The sequence below is a fragment of the Paroedura picta genome, chromosome 8 (genome assembly GCF_049243985.1).
Source record: "Paroedura picta isolate Pp20150507F chromosome 8, Ppicta_v3.0, whole genome shotgun sequence".
In the NCBI taxonomy this organism is placed as follows: Eukaryota; Metazoa; Chordata; class Lepidosauria; order Squamata; family Gekkonidae; genus Paroedura; species Paroedura picta.
Window position 1 is genome coordinate 53,278,795 of NC_135376.1, and position 19,582 is coordinate 53,298,376.

General features: G+C 42.4%; 1 protein-coding gene across 28 annotated transcripts in view; it reads right to left on the reverse strand.

Moving 5' to 3' along the window:
• The window catches only part of ABLIM1 (actin binding LIM protein 1), a 233,755-nt gene that overhangs the window by 105,635 nt on the left and 108,538 nt on the right, over positions 1–19,582 (reverse strand). For all 28 annotated transcript variants that reach the window (XM_077349858.1, XM_077349864.1, XM_077349861.1 and 25 more), the window contains 2 exons: positions 4,570–4,753; positions 3,260–3,369 (listed from right to left, as the gene is read on the reverse strand). In XM_077349858.1, coding sequence (XP_077205973.1) covers positions 3,260–3,369; positions 4,570–4,676 — 217 coding nt within the window. In that variant the 5' untranslated portion in view covers positions 4,677–4,753. The remainder of the gene's footprint in view (positions 1–3,259; positions 3,370–4,569; positions 4,754–19,582) is intronic.

Here is a 19,582-nt window from a genome sequence, read left to right on the forward strand (position 1 = left end):
CGCAATGCAACAACACTGTAAGGGCAAACGTGAACTGTGCCAACAATTATGCTTGAAGGAACTTCTTTGTTAGGGTGTGGTGTGAGAGCAAAGAAAGAAGCTGTGTGTGGCTAGAAGATAAAAAGAAAGTTAAAGAGATCCTGGGTGTGTCACCATTGCTGGCAAAATTACAATCTGAAACTGAAGAACGGCAATTGGGATTTAGAGGTTCCCAGAAGAGATTGCTTAAACTGATAAAACTGCTTTAGAATACATATATAACTGCAATATTCAGAAGAATGCAATGGTAAATCTCAAAACTGAAGAAAACAAATTGTGAGGAGGAGGAGACAGGGCAGGCTCTGTCCAGGATAAAAACTCGGAGGGTCCTCTGAGTGTCACTCAAGGCCAAGCAGCCAATGGGGAGCCGTGCAAAGCACCGCTCCCCATTGGCTGTTTGGCCCGGCCTCGCCTAGGCCAGCCGGGGAGTCACTGCTCAGAGGAAGAAGCCTTCCCCAGTGGTAAGTCCTCCAGCCGGCTTCCCCTTGCCAAGGGAGCCTTCTGCCAGGCCCTGGAGCAGGCTTGCCTGCCCCTGGGCCCACCAGAAGGCTGCAAAGCCCGCCATCACCATCCCAAGCCTTCTGCCGGGCCCTGGACCAGCCTCGCCTGCCCCTGCGCACGGCAGAAGGCCGCAAAGCCCACCGCAGCCATCCCGAGCCTTCTGCCGGGCCCTGGACCAGCCTCGCCTGCCCCTGGGCCTGACAGAAGACTGCAAAGTCCCCTTTCAGGCCACCTACCTGACTCGGTTCCTGCCTTCCTCCCACCATTCTCTTTGTCCTTCTCTTCCTTCCTCCCTCTCTCCTATCTGCCTCTTTCTCACTACCTGTTTCTCTCCCTCTTCTTCTGTCTCTATCTTCCTCCCTTTCTTTCTGTCTTTCTCTCTGTCTCTCCTTCTCCCTTCCCTCCTTCCTTCGCCCCATCCCTCCACCCACCCACCATGCTAGAGCCCACTGTATTTTGCCCACAGCAGGCTTAATATCTAGTAACATGATAAAAGGACTATTATGCATTTTCTAACGGGCAAGAAAACTGTTTTCATAGATTTACACTCCTTATTTCGGGGGGGGGGGAGACATCTTTCCAGTCACAGATTGTTGCCAGGTAAGAGTAATATTTTGGAGCTCTGTCTTGTTGGAACTTCAAACTGGGCTTTGCTTTTATATTTTTACAAAGCCAGGTTTCCATTTCAATTTGAACAGACTGGGACAGTTACCAAGATGATCCGAGTCTTGGACTGATCACAGAAGATTGGATCTTCTTTAGAAAGACACAAAGGCTGGTCCTCAGAGTTGTGGGCAGAAACAATAAAGCATTCACATCAACAAAGAGCATTCACAGCTGAAGAAAAAGGAAGTATTTCACAAAAGGTATGTCACCTGCACTGGCGCACATGTATCTCGACAGAATTTCAAAGAAGAACCAGTAGCTTCTACAAATATAAATTCTGATATATAGTTCTCCCCACCTCATCCTGAAATTTTGAATTTACTTGCAAAGATGATGGAACTGATGAGTCACATAGGACCTGAGGCACCAACTCCACAGGTGCCACCAACTAGGTGCTACTATGTGACCACTTGAAGAATTCGCAAGGAAATGGGTAAAAGTTTTTCAATTTGACAACAGCTACGGAACATTTCAGCTTTCCTTGTAAAGTAAGCTAAGGTATAAACAATGAAATATAAAAATGGAATTGCAGGCCCATGTTACTTCAAGTCTCAATCTGTGCCGAATTTTTGATATGTGTTGGAACTTTTAGAACATGTTTAGATTACTATTCTTATTCTCCTAGTTATGCTCCTATGTTTTGTATACATTCTACAACTAAAGTGATCTTTCTAACCCCATTTGCCTAAGTTAGATAAGTTTTCTTGCTAATCTACTTCAGCAGTATTTAACCAAGTAACAAGCACTGGATAAAAGAGATTTGCTTTTGAACAGAACAGAATTATAAAACGGGACTTCAAAGCAGGGGAAGATTGATGATGCTTCAGAAAGAAGCAACAGATCTGGAATACTTCACACTAATTAAAATTCACCTGTCAGAACAGAGTGGGATGAATCACAGAAAGGAAGTTTGAGAGATCCATCACAGAAGGAAAAAAACAACTCTTGCCAGTTTCCTGCCTTTTGTTAACTGTACTTTATTCTCTGGCTTGATTTGTCAAGATTTGCTAAGGGAAACTCACATGTTCCAATTATCTTATACATCTGCTATAACACTGATAAAAGATTACTAAAACCAGAATCAGAAATTCTACCTCTGTGTACTTTCTCACACATACATATCACTAAAGTGCATCTCCAAAATATTCTGCAAATACATCTTTGAACTACAACACTGTTTATTTTGACCTTGTTTGCACAACAATCATTAGGAAATCTGTCAACAAATTAAATTTATTGTTCTCAGTTCAGAGTTGGACTCTACAAATGTTTGACCATCAGTGAATAAACACTCCTATTTCATGTGTGCAAATACAATTCTGCAACTTCTGCCAACTATAAAAATATGGAATTTCATTCAGTTCGTGAAAATATCTTGTACGGTCAAGAGGGAGGGGGGGGAGGAGATGATTCACCTTCTCAATTACAAAACTTAGCAGCTTTGAGACATCAGATAAAATGACAGTATTCTTGGGAGGGTGGTATTGTTTGTGCTTATGAACAGTATCTAAGATGCAGACTGCAGCTCCTTTCTTCTAATGTTTGTGGGTATCAAAAATCTCAGGAGATACAAATACGATAAAAACACACTTAAAAACACATCTCGCATTACAAATTCTCAGAGAAAAGAAGCAATGGCGTATAGTAAATCATGTGCGTATGCATGTTTTTAATGGCAGCTGTCTATCAAATTAAGGGACAGCAAGATCTGAAATTACATGACTGCTTTTCAAACCAGATAATCCTTAGTTAATTACTTGAATACTGGGGATTAATTTTTAAGTTTGCCATAAAGTTCTTTTAAATGGAATTCACACTTTTAATGTCAAAGAAGCTGTATAAGAGCAACTCAGAAACAAAATAAAAAAATACCTTACCTGTAAACAATTTGAAAGAATTTCTGGGAAGGGAGGCTCTTAATTGTAAACATTATACAGATTTCCAGAATGCCCGAAAAGAAATAGGCTAAAGCTAAAATGAACAAACTGCTCAAAATAAAAGCAAATTCAAGATTCCACTTTATTTATGCTTTTAAAGATTATGGAATACTCACTGCTGGAACTGGAGAGTTCTTTTGGACTGGATGACATTGGCTGAGCACACATCTGACAGAGACAGTCTCTTCCATTAAAGGTAACCCGGTCCCCCGGAGGGAAAGGACGTCTGCAGAGCAGAAGAACAAAAGGATTATAATTCAAGGTTATCCCTGTGGTTTCATTCTCTCTGCTTCTTTCCCATCTTCCTTCAACTGCTGCCTTTTGTGCAAATCAATATCTTGCTGGAACATGGGCCAAAAACTTTCAAAATGTAGCACCGGCAAAGCCAGACATCTGGAAGAAACCCAAATACTAAAAGCACCTTAATTGGGAAAAAAGCCAAAACTAAACAAGAGTTACTGATAACTATGCTTCATAGAAGATATTTCAGAAACAATATGGAGAGTTTTGTTTTGTTTTAAGGCCAACTATACAGGAAGCTTTTCATTTTGGAGCAGTGGTTTCCTGACGAGAGATAGTTATGGAGAGTTACTTAGCTTCAAGAAGCAGCCATGGGGCTTCCAGTATGGATCAGGCCTGTGTCACTGAAGAAGGTTTAACAGTCCCTTCAATGCATTTCTCCACAAGAAACTTCCTCCCCCGGCTAGACCAATTTCTTATAGCTCTGGAAGGTGAAGACATTTTTATTCTGTCTGTCTTTTTTATACTAGGGCTTAAATTGGGCTGAAGATAAAGTTTCAACTGGGGACGTGTTGTAGGACAAAGAGTTGCCTCATTTCACCACAACCACACCCTGCCCTCCATCCATACTTTATTCATGGCTTCTTTCTGAAGCTAAGTTACCACAATAGGGAAGCATTTCATAGATCCTCATTGTTGCATGAAGTTCAGCCAGAAATATTGCCACGAAGCACTATTTGGCTTTTTGGAACAGCAAACTTCCCTCCAGTTTTGCAGGAGTTAATTGCTAATCAGATAACTCTTCATTAGCAAACAACATGAACACACACTATGGACTGGGTAATTTCTAGCCCCTTATCAGTCACAGCGGTAGCCATCGTCTGGAGACCAGGCAACTCCAGAATGAATTACGGGGGCAAGGAGCAGTATTTGGTAGTTGGGTCCAAGGTAAAAAAATGTAAGAGATATTTTTCCTCTTCTCTGTTAAAACTGTTTGGTAGTTTCCTTGACTACATTTTAGAGCCACACTCAGCACTAATGTTTTCATTTAAAAAAAAAGAATTAAGAACAATTCCATTCATGTATATTTTATCATTCATGCAGAATCTTAACGTGCTTTTAAAGATAAACCTTGTTTTGCTGCTTAGGAACTTTTCAACGGCTTAGCCAACATGAGTTTCCTTACTTGCACACGGTGCAGGCAAAACAGCTGGGATGGTAGGTCTTCCCAAGGGCCGTCACGACTTCTCCCTCCACAAACTCCCCACAGCCATTGCACCGGGTCCCGTACATCCGCTGGTAATCCACAGTACAGAGATATTCCCCATTCTTGATAAAAAAGCCACCTTGAGCCAAGTCACACCCGCAGACTGTGAAAAGAAAGCCACCAAGGGGACAAATAAGTTAAGCAGAAGAAGAAAATCAAAGAGTAAAAAAAAAAAAATGACAACACAGGTACATGAATGTTTGATAAAGCACAGTGTGATCAAGGGCATACCAGAAGGCCAACTTCAGCCCTGGTCAGCAGGGCTGCAAAGTGCTACCATTACACCCATAAAAAATGATTTCCTCTTGGCCCCTCCTCTGCCATCCATCTCATATTCTCCCTTTCTCCCTTATCTGCTCTTCAATGTACTGGCAACTGTGTGCATTCCATGCTCTCATATAAGAGATCAGAAAGGGAAAAGGGTGCAATGATAGGGACAGACCAAAGCTTGCTGCTGAATGTATGGACATAAATTAGCAATGCCTTGCTCAGCACCATGGGCTTCTTGAATTTTCTCCCCCCCCCCCTGCTTTTCAGGTAAAAGTGCATATAGCCTTGTTGATAACATTTAGCAGCAGCCTGGATCCTAGATTTTGTTAAAGGTGCCAGTGGACTCAAACTTTTGTATGATTAGCTGACTCACATTCAGATGACAGAACTACCCATATTTAGTTTAATGAAACCATCTTTTTGCAGGATTTCTGAACCATGCCTGTGCCTCTTTCATCCTTTTTAATCATCTCAAGGTCTATTCTCCACATTTTGACTTCATAAATGCAGAAATGAGGATGACTCTACTACAGCATCCAGCTAGTTTGTCTGAACCTCATATTTGAATTCGGGTCTTCCCATTATTCTACTCCCTTTCATAACCATCTTGCCAACTCTACATTTTAGCAAAGCCACTTTTAAAGCCAACGTATCCTATCAAAGCCTTCAGTTCTTAGTGTCTGTCAGCACATTCTTATTAACAATTCAGCAATCCTGTGAGGAAGTTATTGTAATTATCCTCTCAATTTGAAAGAAGAAGGGATGACAGCAAATGGTAATGATTGTTTCCTCCCTGTCACCCAACACTAGTCACTTCAAAGCAAACCATGTTCTCCCTTTAAGAAATATAAATGGTTATATTCTGTTGAAAGATTTTAGCTACTGGGCCAGAGTTGAAAACTGAATGCTAGACTACATGAATCTGGCATTCTTACAGTTTTGGAGCTTAACTTTAAAATGACCTAATCTACTAATGCAGATCTCATTTCAGGAGATCTCTATTAAATTCTTAGCAGGGCAACTTTAGGAGCCAAATGCATAGTGGTCTTTTGTCCTCACCCTGAAACTACTTCACAGTGATGGCAATATCGTCTCTAGTCTCTAGTTATAATAAAATAATCTAGAACAAGGCAGGCATAGGAAGCTTAACAATGTAACAGTATACCATGCACATTTTGTAGGACTTTTTGGGTAAAATTTTGTATGTGTTTCCTTTTAAAGGCAAAAATGGTCCCTGTTTATAAACATACCAGTTTATAATGGACAAATTATATTATTATCTACATATTATATATGTAGTGTGTATAAACAGCACACATTGCATGTGACTACACTTACACAAACACAACAATTTATTGACTGTTAATAGAGCTGGAAAGCCAGTTAACGGCTAACTGCCCCTGTCAGGTGGAACAAGCTCCCTGAAGAGCTGAAGGCCCTGATGAAACTAACCCAATTCCGCAGGGACTGTAAGATGGAGCACATCCACCAGGTGTTTGGTTGAGGCTGGACTGAGGAAGAAGATATCCCCCCCCCCCTCCGCTGCCCTAATAGCCTATTACATTATCCCTGGATATAGACTGCAGTTAGTTGAAGGCTATGGCGGTTAGGGAGGGTACAAGGGTTTTTTTAATTAAATAATTGGTATTATTGCAGGCAGGAAGCATCAAACACAAAGTGAACTTCTAACCAATAATAAGCACAAATGTATCTTTTTGGAAAATGAAAACCAGTTATTAACATGTTAATGAGTTCAAATAAGTCTTGTTCTAATCTTAATTTTTCATTGTCAGACTCTGGAGTCTGGGAGGGTTCACTTTCCAGCTTCCTCTTTCCAGTGTGCCTCTTAGCAATGGATCAGCAATGAAGAGAGGTCATTCCTTCACTCTAGCTCCCTCTCTGCCTGCCCTCCATCTTCCTTAGGTGTCAGCAGGCAGGCCTTATAAAGGAGTTCCTAAGGCAAGACCTCCCTGGGCTCCCACTAATGTGTTCCAAGTCATGTCATTGGCTGACCTCTTGGCCAATGAGCTGATATTCCTCCACCCACTCCAGCCTGTAATATTCCCTTCAAACCTTTAAAAGAATTTCCTAGCCCCATGCCCTTAAGGCTAGGACCAACACATATTCCCCCAGGCATGTGCTGGCTTTCTAACTGCTCCAAGGAGTTGTTTCCTTCCTCTTCTCAGTTTCCCATCACTGCCCAGTTGCCGCTTGCAGGTGTCACTTTAATGTTTTACTTTACTTTTTGTTTCACTTTACTTCCCTTACCTGGCAGCCAAAGATAATTGCTCAAGGCTCCTGCTACCTGGATGGGGCTATGAGTATCAAATAAAGGCAGAAGATGGGGGAAAGAAGCAGTGGAGGCTCACTGGGATCCAGTGTGGGGGCATCCTCAGCAACCCACGTACAATTGGGGAGATATTTTCCTGACTTGAAGCCTTACTAATAAGAAGATACATCTGCTAGGAATTACCTACATTACCTACATTCATCACTGTGAAATTTTGAAAGCTTGCAGTGAATGCATACCAGATAGGTACACTACTGATGTCCCCCAGTGGCATCTTGTTGAGATTGTCAGACCCCCCCCCCACATGTGGTTTAGCATTCTACAGCTCAATTGCCTCTTATACATTTTCTAACTGCTTAGACTGTACACACAGCACTCCTCACAGGTCACAGCTAGACATCATTGATACAGAAACACACAGAAAGTACAGCATCCAATTTATATCTGAAACATGTATTGCTTTCTTCTTGGCAGTGGTCACTCGACTCACAAAAGCCCTGAAAGGTGGCAGTGAATTACCAGTTTACTAACTATTTACTAACAAGTGTATGGAAATAAATGGTGTTTGTCACTGGGCACATTTTTTTTAAGTGTACTGTCAGACTCATTGTTTCTACTAATATAGATCAAGGGTCAAGTAGCAGAAATGACAGAGGAGACTCCCAAGTGTCTCCAGAAGAGCCTGCCAGCCCACCCCCCCCCCTAATTCTGGATCCAAATGCTTCAAATACTGATAATAACTCAGATTGCTAAACTAGTATTAGATTACTTTTCCCGAGTGGATGGAACAGAAACACTGAGTGGGATTCCTTCTCCTTCGGCTTACAGAGTGCTATGTACCCACTGTGATGGACTGATATCCCATTAAAGGGAGACGAGGAAGAATGGAAGATGAAAGCAGTCCAAATTTAGACCTTCTCTGAGTTGGCAGACACTCACTAAACATAGATGTGAATCACATGTTCTCAGTGAGGGGGCTCAGTGACGTTGGTTTCTCAAAGGTACAGTCCAGGGTCTTGCCTGAGCAGGAGGCTGGAATAAATTTGGGCACTAAGCCCTAATATACATTAATGGAGGAATGAACTACACTGTTGAATGTGACTTCTTCCTACTTTTTTCTCCAGGCAAGAACCGGATTTTAACAGTTAAGTCCCACATTCAATTCATACTGAGAAGGAGGCGTAGCTTTATAAATAGAAAAGATTTTACTATTTTATATACTGGAGCAGGCTAGCAGGAATAATTCCTTTCTAAGTGCATGTCCCATTTAAGGTGATTTTATGGCTGACTGGTGTTACTTTTGGAACTATGAATATTTCAGAAATGTTATGTGGTCTGGAAAGCTCACTGCCTCTTCCCCGCCGTCCTGTTCACCAACTGGGTAGGTCTTCTGACAGTTTTAATTCTTTCCTGTTGCAGAAAAACACAGCCCTTCTTTCCTTTGGGATTTTGAACTGTCAAAATCCTTTAATTAGTAAAGATATGTAAGGAACCTGAGCTTTGTACAACACAGGCATTGAGAGTCTCTTAAAATCATAGAAATTGGACAGTGATGAGAAAGACACTATTCTGCCTTGTGGTATAGGGAGTGTACCTTTTTTTGCAGTTGCCACTTAGTAATATCCACATAGAACTGAACTGTTTGAAAAGATACAACATAACAATAGATTCTAATGATATTAGACGTACTTCAGAATGTGGACTGCAATTTAGTGACTGGGTGGGGGAAATGGTCATCTCAGTAAGAAATGTGCTTTCAGGGCACAGGTGCAAGTGCAGAGGCTACGGTAGCACAGGCACAACAGGAATACAAAATAAGATCCTCATAAGATTTAATTTGAGTTTTCTGGTGAAGTGTGTGACAAGCAACTCATAACTGAAAGCTGTCTTCTTGGACAGTTAGCTGTGCAGTATTCTAAACATAGCTACAGCCTTCTCTAAGTCTTCATGGGACTTCAATTTCAGTAACAAATTCAGAGCAAATCTGAATAGCATTGGACTGTGAAAACTACTTCCCTCCAATGATCTCTATTCATTCTAAATTACATAAGTACTGTTATGGTAGAAAGGGGAGATGCTTTCTTTCCTTGCAGGAAAACTCCCTTAAACCAAGGATTCCCGAGAAAATACACTGGCAATTCACCACTACCATTCAGGACTTCCTGAGAACATCTAAACTGGCCCTCGGAGAAGGCACCCTTTCAGCACAGCACTAGAACAATAACAAAGTGACAGGGTAGAAACCCCATAAAATACTATAAAACCAACCTGGTAGCACCTATACACATGAGGAACAGATTAAGAGAAATATCTCAGAGAAAGAGAGGCCAGCACCCCCCCCCAAAAAAAAACAGCAGCAGAAGAAGACAGAGAAGCCCTACAATTGCCCCTCACTAGAAGAGTGCTCTCACCCTATTGACGGCACACCCAGAAAGGGTTAATCAGGCAGGGAGTGCATTGTCCACATGCAATTTAAACTAATTGGCTCTCATTGGCAGATTTGAACTGATTGGCCTTCAATGACAGAGATCAATTTGAACTGATTGGCTTTCACTGGCAGAGCATTCTCTCCCTATTGGCTGCAGATTCACAAGGAGGGCCAATCAGGTAGGGATTGCGTTGTCTCCATGCAATTTGAACTAACTGGCCATCGCTGGAAGATTGCAATTAGAACTGATTGGCCCTTATTGACAGTGCAATTTGAACTAATTGGCCCTCATTGGCAGAGTGGTATCTCCCTATTGGCAGCACAACTCCAGGACAAATCAGGTAGGGAGTGAACTGGCTGCATGCAACTTCAACTTTATAATGTTTATAGTGATCAAATGCAACCAACTTGAACCTGATGGCCAGAAGAATTTTACATGAAACAAAGAAACAATTGCTAATGATGCAACAAAACTATTTGGAAATGTCTAGATAATTAGTCAGCTTTGCCTCTCTGTTGTTTTCATTCTCCCACTCCCTGCACTCTACCTACTTTGGGCCAGTTTCAACATCACCTTGTCAGATTTAATTCCAGATTATCCAACTGCTGATGGTGCATCTTTCACTTTGAGGCACAAGTCACTACGGTGAAGAAATCACAGCATCAGATATGCACACATTAGTAGCTATATCAAGGCATGATCTGCTGAGCTTATTTTTTGAGCATATAACCAAGGAGCATTGGTACAAGCCACCAAGCCTCACAGGAAGCTTTTTATAACAGAATACAGAACCAACCAACCTCATCCACCACAACCTGCATATTTTTGGTTTATCAGTTGGAAAGGGGAAAAACAAGAGAGGATTCAAGTTAGCAGTCCATAATGCATAAGAAATTTGCTGGACAATTTAGCTTTCAAAGACCTAGCCAACAATAGACAACAAGGCAGATGAAACCAGCTGTCCTGAAAAATTCTGCTAAAAGCAGGCGACTTTCACTCAGAGGACAGGTTAGCTCCAGTAGGATAAACATGGCTGCACATGCAATTATTGTACAAACAATGGATTTCAACCATCATCTTCTTCTGCAACTGCACAGTTGCTATCATTCTGACAACACACACCTCCCTTCAGCTCCAAACAGCTACTCAGTGCGGTTTCTAACACAATATGTTCCTATGAGGGAGCCTCTTGGTGCCAGTTCTAATTTTCATAAAGGGCCAGCTTGGTGTAGTGGCTAAGAGCAGCGGCTTCTAATCTGGCAAGTCGGAATTGATTCCCCACTTCTCCAGATGGAGCCATCTAGGTGACTTTGGTCTAGTCACAGTCCTGTCAGAACTGTTCTCACAGAGCAGAGCTGTCAAAGCTATCTCAGCTCCACTTACCTCACCGGGTGTCTGTTGCGGGAAGAGGAAGGGAAGGCGATTGTAAGCCGCTTTGAGACTCCTTCAGGTAGTGAAAAGCAGGGTATAAAAAACAACTCTTCTTCATCTGTACCACACCTTCCTGGCAAAATACAGGAGCCCTGGCAGACAAAAGAACTACAGCCATCTTTTGAACAGGAAAGCCCAGTCTGTATATGAATACTACTTGTCAAAAAATGATGTTGACTGGAAGAGGAGCCATTCATCTGCAGCTGCTCCTCCCTGCTGACAGGATGAAGAGAGCTAATTAAAAGTGACAGAAATGGTGTCCCATTCATGCTTGGTGAAGCAAGACCAACAGGTATTATTTAGGCAGGCATCCATGTTAAGCAGACCAGACACCTCCAAGAATTCAGCTTCCTCCCGAGTCTCAAATAACACATAAAAACGCATCGGATTCACCAAAAAGAAACATGAATCTTCAAACATACACATGTTCAATGAAAAGACTGCTCTTTTTGTGTCCAGAAGTTCTTGAGTTTACATTACTTTTTAAGCATTTTTTCTGCAATCTAAACTCAGCCTCCTCCCCATGCAAAATAATTCCATAGCCACTATTCAGATAATCACAGATTTATTTATTTACTATATTTATATACCGCCCTCCCCGAAGGCTCAGGGCGGTTCACATAAAACTGAAAAGAAACAATACAGATGAATGAATTAAGTAAAACAACAAGCAACATGAAACAGTAGAAAAATTAAACATTGAAGTAACTCCTACTGATAGCCCAGTGGGTTGGGCGGAATTATGGTGGGTGCCATAGGAGGGAGGCTCAGGGGGAGGGCCCGTGGGAAGCGGTGGTTCAGGTCAGCCTCAACCAAACGCCTGGTGCTCCCTTTTGCAGGCCCTGCAGAAATGTTCAAGCAAGCCTATGAAATGTGCTGAGATAAGCACCTTTCAGATAGACACATATACCCCCCCCCCCGCAAGTTAAGCTATGATAGGCTCAGAGATGGAGAAGCAGTTAAGTTATGGTGCCAGGAAGGGTCTAGTGTTTACCAAGACCTTTCCTTCTTTGCAGCAGAAATTACTACAATGAAAATAAGATCAAATAACGCTTTCTAAAGATCTTGTATGGAATTGTTTTAGTATACGGCACACAAACACATACAAAAATTTATCATATCAATTTCTACTGATATATCAGTTCTACAGATGCCTACACAGACATTTTTTCATGCACAAAAATACACAATTGACATCTAGATTGTCATCTGTTTGTTTTGCATCATAACTAGTGTAGATACTGGCTGCAGAGTTACTTTTCAGTATAGAAAAGCTGTATGTACAGGCATGATTGACATATGTGGCAACTCATATATTGATCCCACGCTTGCTTGCTTGCTTGCTTGCTCAGTCAGTCGATTAGATTTATTTCTCACTGCTATCAGAGGACTGTCTCACAGTGGGTTACAGACATAAGAACATAAAATCCCACATAAATATATTTAAAATTAATTAACACCAACCTGTTCGCGAAACCCTTCTAGGGCTGTCAAGAAAACCCAGGGTTTCACAAAACCCTGGTTGAGAAAGCCTGGTCTAGTTGAATGCAAAAGTTACAATCTACCGGAAGCTCCTTTTTTCCAAAAAAGATGATTTGTCTGCTGATGTTCACACTGTTTGTATTAAATAATTTAAAATTCAGTTTAGATTTTAACTAAATTGTATGTTTTCAGTTTGCTTTATAAGAGCTTTCTTTACATGTTGTACACTGTCCTGAACCAATTTTCTGGGAGGGCAGTATAGAAAATAAATAGAAATAAATGAAATAAATGATCCAATAGAAATATGGTATTATTTACTCAGCATCTATCAAAGAAAATATGTACCTCAGAATGCATACAAGGTATGGCATGCCTAAGAATCAGTGACCATACTGTGGGGATGACCATTCTACAGCCAAGCAAGCTGTATTTCCACAGATATGTTTCTTATCTGAGCAGTGAGAGACTAGCAAATAGTCACACAATCATTTTTATATGGACAACTATCCATAAATACTTGATCGACCTATTGGGATGGAAAGATGGCTCACTGGAAATACGATATCACACTGCTCAAACACTAAAGTCTAAAATTTCTGACCCTCACTAGTTCTTTTTCATGTGCCACCTATCAATATACAGCACAGGATTATTTAATCTTATTCTTAAAAAACAAAGAAACAGAAATATCAATGGCTCAAAACATTGCACCCGTACAGCAGTTTCCCTGCAAACGATGGCAAACTTTAGTAGATACTTCCTAAAGGCCAGTCAGGAGGGTGTTCTTTAGATTATTTTGTCTATTTTTTACCGCAAGAAAGACAGTTGAGTCATGTGAAAATCATCCAAAGCAGAGAGATCTTTCCAGAATGAAGCGGTCTCTGCACTGGGTAGAAGCACAGTCGATAGGAGTAAAACTGCCCTATGCTGAGAAGGTCCACATGAATACACAGAGAGAAGTAAAAGATGGTTTCAGGAGGCGGCTCGTTGCTCCTTCATTAATCTGTTCCTCAGATAAGATACACAAGCAAACTACCTACATATTATATTCAAACATGTATAACTAAGCCGTGCCATTAAAAAGAAAAAGAAAAAAACCTCTTACAGTAGGAAGCTGGAAGAAAAGAAAGTGCATGTCACCTTTCCCTGCTTTCTGTCTCTCTTGCACTAGGGCTGCAAGCAGCTTTTCCCCAATGCCCTTCATACAAAAAAAGAAAACAAAGAGTGTGCTAAAATTCACCCAGGTGCATGCCAAAGATATACCCTTATATAAAATGAGCACAGCTGCTGTAGAGTAGATTAAAAAATCACATGCACGTTTGGCTGTCTGTATCTATTCTCAATAAGAACAAATGGATATTAACATCCATTACAGTCTTGTTAAACTAATGTACCTTTTCTGAATTGTTTACAGAGTTGTCCTGCATTGGGGCAGGAGGTGGGTAGAACACCAATACAATATACTCTATATACAATTTTGTACTTTGCTAGAATCCTCAGATTACTGTACTACAAACTCTACCCCCCCCCCCGACACCTACTGGTCACTTCTAGTTTCCTTTCCTCATTCATCACCCAAAATAACAATAATCCCATTGAATGAAAGAAATGCAAGAGAAGTCAGAATCAGGTTGCAATCCTGATGACACTTTGATTCCTATTCGGTCACCTGTTTGACCTTTACATCATGATACTAGGAAATCGGATTCTCTCGTTTACTCCCATTCATGCCTTTGCATATACCACTAATACGGTATGCTTTCACTGACGTACATGTCAATAGTTCAGTCAAAGATCATTCTTATATACAACTGTCCAATGTAAAAAGTGATTGGAAGTATTCAGAATGTTGAAAATAGTCTGTGTCAGAGATTGGATCCTAAGATGACTATCCATTCAAGGCAGGCCCTTGTGAAATATGGCAATGTTTTTTTTTTTTTTTTTGCCATTTCTCCCTTCATTATAGCCCTCCCCATTGTCCTCTACAACATTTCTGGGGGAGTCTAGACCATGAGGGGGAAAGCAATTTGGGAGAGTGATGCCTGGAACTATTAGGGGGAGACAAGAAGGTAAATATTTATGTAGCTCCTCTCACAGTGCATAGAACCCAAGTTCGTGTGTTTCATCAAAATAACCTCTGTCTAGGACAACTGTAGCCTAAATGTGGTGGTGGCCACTGGGCCAGGTCCACCTGCATGGCGTGGAACCCTCAAGGACTTGTGTAAGGGCATCTCAATTCCCCCTCTATCTCCCTACCCACACTAATTCCTTGACTCTTCCTGTCAAGCCCCAAAATTCTCTCTCCTTTCCCTACCTCATTCTCTTCCTCACTACCATTCACTAAACTATCTTTTATCTGTCTCCCATCTTCAGGTTTCATACCCCAATCTTTCTCCACAATGAAGACCAAAGCAGCTTACATTATTCTCCTTTCTTCCTATTTTCTCCTCACAACAACTCTGCGAGGTAGGTTAGATTGAACATATGTGATTAGCCCCAAATCACCCAGTGAGTTTCCACAGCAAGATGGGAATTTGAACCTGGGTCTCTTATGAAGCTCTAGCTGCTACATCACACGGGCTTTCATAGGGTGGCTGTTGAAGAGTTGCAAATAGCCATTTCTAGGTGAGACATGCAAATCATGCAAATAAAGTGCCTGGGAGCAAAGCAGCCTATTCTTGATTGGCCAGGGCATCAGTTCAAAGGCTTCCCTCTCTTTCTTAAAGTGACTGTGCTCCAGAAGCCCTAACTTCTCTCAGCAGAGATTTGCCTCTTTTTGCGTCAATGGGGGGGGGGGGGGGGTAGAGGAAGATCTAAGTTCAAATTGACCTAAGTTCAACAGGATCCACACAGGAAAAAACAAAGTAAGTGCAGAATCAGCCCTGGCCTACTTCAAAAGTTTGTTGTGATTATGTTGTAAGCTGCAGAGTATAAATATCATACTGGCATGAAGAATCATGACAGATTGTAGCTCAGCTCGCCATCAGTGACTCTCAGTTAGATTCATCTCTTTTTCTTCTTGTGATTAGAAATTGTAACAAGTAAGGTAGTAATTCCTATTACTATAACAGTTAATGTGGAATAGAATACTTTTACTTATTTATTTATTTTTATTATTAGATTTATATAACCCTCCTCCCAGCCAGCCGACTCAGGGAGTTCACAACAATATTGAAACAAAATTCTCCACACAAAAATCAGAGACCACACTCCTTCTGAAATTATAAGAATCACATTTACCTTCACTGGTAAGAAATTTGAGCCACATTACCAGAGCAGCTGTGTGCTGTCCAGCATAACCTGTGGCTGATGTCATACTGACATCCAGCACACTAAGGCACAACACAATCACACCATATAAGACAGGCAGAGCTTTTGGAAAAACAAAGATGGTGACCTATTTCTTGAATAAAGTTCTTCTGCTTTTTGCCTGCAGAACTAATGAGATCATATGAGATATTCAGATTTGACACTGAAGTGGATACCCTCCCGCTGCACCTGAAATGAGTGTTATTATGTCCTCTAATGCAACCCTATAATAGTGTAATAGTGAATTATGAGAATCTTTATGGAATTCATGTTCAATACTGTTAATAAAAACCTTTTACAAAGTTTTTATGTGGTTTACAGTGCAGCCAGACAGTCTGCCCTCAGAAATCTTTATTGACAGGAAACTGCTACATAAGGACAGTCATCCTATCCATAACCTTGACTCCTCCAATTCACAAGTTAGAGTGAATGCAATAAAATATATGTGTGTTGTGTGATTCTCATGTTACATTCATCACATGTACAGCTGAACATGTGATTTAAAACACACATTTACCGAGGAACTGGTGCTTGGTTTAATTTGTTCACATTGGCTCATTCTTTAAAAAAACATAAGCATGGATATAGAAGATGTGTGTGCATTCACTGCAGCACGTGAACATGGCTACTCTTTTCCTCCATTCCCTCTCCTTTCACAGTCTTAAATGCTTGGAACTTCTTTTTAGATCCACACTATGAGGCCTGCTCTCGCCCTCCTCCTCCAAGTGCCTCCTAAAACTCATCTTCTCTGTAAAGCCTTTGACACAGTCTTCATGCACCTTGCAAGTGGAATGAACATGGATTCTTCCTCTGTTTATTCCTGTTCAAATTCCTTCCCTTTCTTGTTTCCTTTGCGATGAAAGTTTAGACAGTAAGTTTCTTTGGGCCGAGACCTTCCCCTTGTATCATTTAACATGCCATGTGTAAAACACCAGAAGCTCACACAGAGCAAATTATTATTTCAATAAATAATAGACTATAGAGTTTATTGCACATAAGAATCTAATTTAAGTCTTTTTAGATATTAGATAAAGTGATGTGAGACGAATGAAAGCAAGGAACCCACATTCCCCTCCTCCATTATTTCTTGATTTGGCTGTTCCAGGCAAATCAACAGAAACCATAACCAAAGGTAGAACATAGAGGAACTAAGCTGGCTGAGAAGGGGCAAAAAATCAGCATGGCTTCTACGGAAGGAAGCCCTGCCTAATCAACCTTCTGGAGTGCTTGAGAAAGTAAACAATCATATAGATAATAGTGAGCTAGTAGACATTATATAGTTGGACTTCCAAATACTCTTGACAAGGTGTCTCAATGAAGACTTTTGAGTAAGCTTTGCAGTCATGGGATAAGAGAGGATGGATCCTAATGGTTTAAAAATTGTCTAAATGACAGGAGGCAGAGAGAAGGAATAGGAATAAATAAACAATTCTCTCAGTGGAAGAATGCAGTCCCAGTGGTATTTCAATTTTTTTAATTTTTAAAGAGCTACACGAGTACCCTGTACACAAGAATCAAATTGCTTAGCCACTAAATAAGGACCAACAAAAAGACAAAACTTTAGTACAAGATTCTGACTTTGCTTCAACACAGTTATTTATCTCAAGTTTTAAAATAGCACCTTATTGGAACTTTTTAATGCACTATAAAGACTATAAGGACAGGAAATAAAATCTAGAGGTCTATTGAAAAAAAACGGCAAATAACATAAGATGTTCAGCGTTTCTTCACGGAATCTATACAGTTTGCCAAAAAGTCACATAACTGGATTCTTAGATGAACTTAGTCAATGCCAGGGAAAAAAACACTGATAATTGCCTCAGCTGAAGAAGACTCTAGTTGCAGATCCGCTTAGAGTACATACGCCCATGCAATCTACGATGGGTGCTTATGTTACATTTTCTTTGCTATTCAACACTAGAGGCACATTCCTAAATACCGGAATAGCAGTTCTGTACATGTGGCTTGATCAGCAAGTGTTTTATCATGCTAACTTCCTTGAGACACAATGGAAACACAGAATATAAATATTTAAATTTGGGGGGGGTATGCTAACTAAATACCTGCCATTATGGAGTATAGTAAGAAAAGAATGAGTTTCAACTTAACAACTGCTAGCATTGCTAGCCCATTCTTGACAACCAGCAGGAGATGGGGGCTCTTTTCCTTATTTGCAATGCAATGGAAACCATGCTGGAACCCACAACAGTCCAGAAACACTGCCCCAGACAGTCAGAGGTCAAATGTAAGGAAAATAATCTTCCAAGCATGTGGGCCTCCATGAGAATCAGGACCACGGAGGAGGCTAGAAGGTATTCCCTTACCTTTTTTCCAACCCCAGACACTCCCAGACAAAGTTAATATACCTCATTGAGGGGCTACATGTGTAGAATGGAGAAAGTGAAAAGAGATAAGTTTTTCTCCACTCTCCCATAATGCTAGAACTCAGGGGGCATGCAATGAAGTTGATAAATAACAGATTTAGCTCAGATTAAAAGAAGTACTTCATTAATGAATAACTTGTGGATTTAATTGTCAGCAGTTGTAATAATGGCACTAGTGCAGATGATTTTTAAAGGGAGTTACAGATTTATAAATGATACTAGTTTCAAAGCCCATTTATAAAAATGGGCTTTGAAAGGGGAGAAGGGGGAAGGGTAAGGGACACACTCCCACGCACCCACGCCCTCTCCCAGAGGCCCCCCTGAAATGTGGCTCCGTGCTCCTCCCTCCCAAGCTGAGACAGAACCACTAGGGGGGAAGAAAGGCGTGAAAGCCGCAGGCCGCGAAAGCAACACCCCGCCCCGGCTTCCTGCTTGGGCTCCGAGGCCAGCACCCACGCCCCAGCAGAGCCCTTCCGCCTCGGCTTGCCGTACCCCGGGAGGAGGAGGAGGAGGAGCGCAGCGGCTCGCCTCCGCCCCTTCCCCGGACACCTTCCCCACCCGGCTCGAAGGCAAACAGGGCTCGCTGGGCAAGGGCGGAAACCAGAGGGCTGCCCCAGGCAGGCCGGAGGGCGCCCTGCGCACTCGTCGCACAGCAGCCTCGGCCCTCCCCGACCCGCCTCAAGCGCTCCTCGCACCTTCCAGTTCGACCCGGCTGAGAGCAATTGAACGCCGCTCCTCACTGTTCTTCGTAAGCAGGGCTGCGCATGCGCCTGCTGGCCAGCCCCCTCCCCGAGGCTTTTCTTCGGCTGTTGGCTGGCTCGGGGGACAGCTCTGCTGCTGCTGCTGGGGCTCGGGGGTCCGGCTGCGGGAAGGCAGCTCGGACTCCGGCTGTTCTGCGGCTGTTGGCTGCCTTCGGGGACGCGGCTGCTGGTGCTGCTGGGGCTCGGGAGTCCGGCTGCAGGAAGGCAGTTCGGACTCCATTGCGGGCGGCTTCTCGCCGCGCCGTGGGTGGAGGTGGAGGAGCGTCGGCGAGGAGGCCGGGCAGCATGGAGGAGACGCGGCCTCGGAGAGGCGCCTGCTGGCCAGCCCCTCCCCCGATGCTTTCCTGCTGCTTTTCTTCGGCCGTTGGCTGCCTTGGGGGATGCCGCGGCCGCCGCTGCTGCTGGGGCTGGGGGGTGCAGCTGCAGAAAGGCAGGTTGGACTCCATTGCCGGTGGCCTGACGCGGCGGCAGGCGCTTCACGCCTCCCGACGTGTCAGGCCGCCGGCAAGGAGCAACCGGGAGCCGCGCTGTGCGCGGCTCCCAGTTGCTGGGACTGGGAATCGGACGGACCAATCG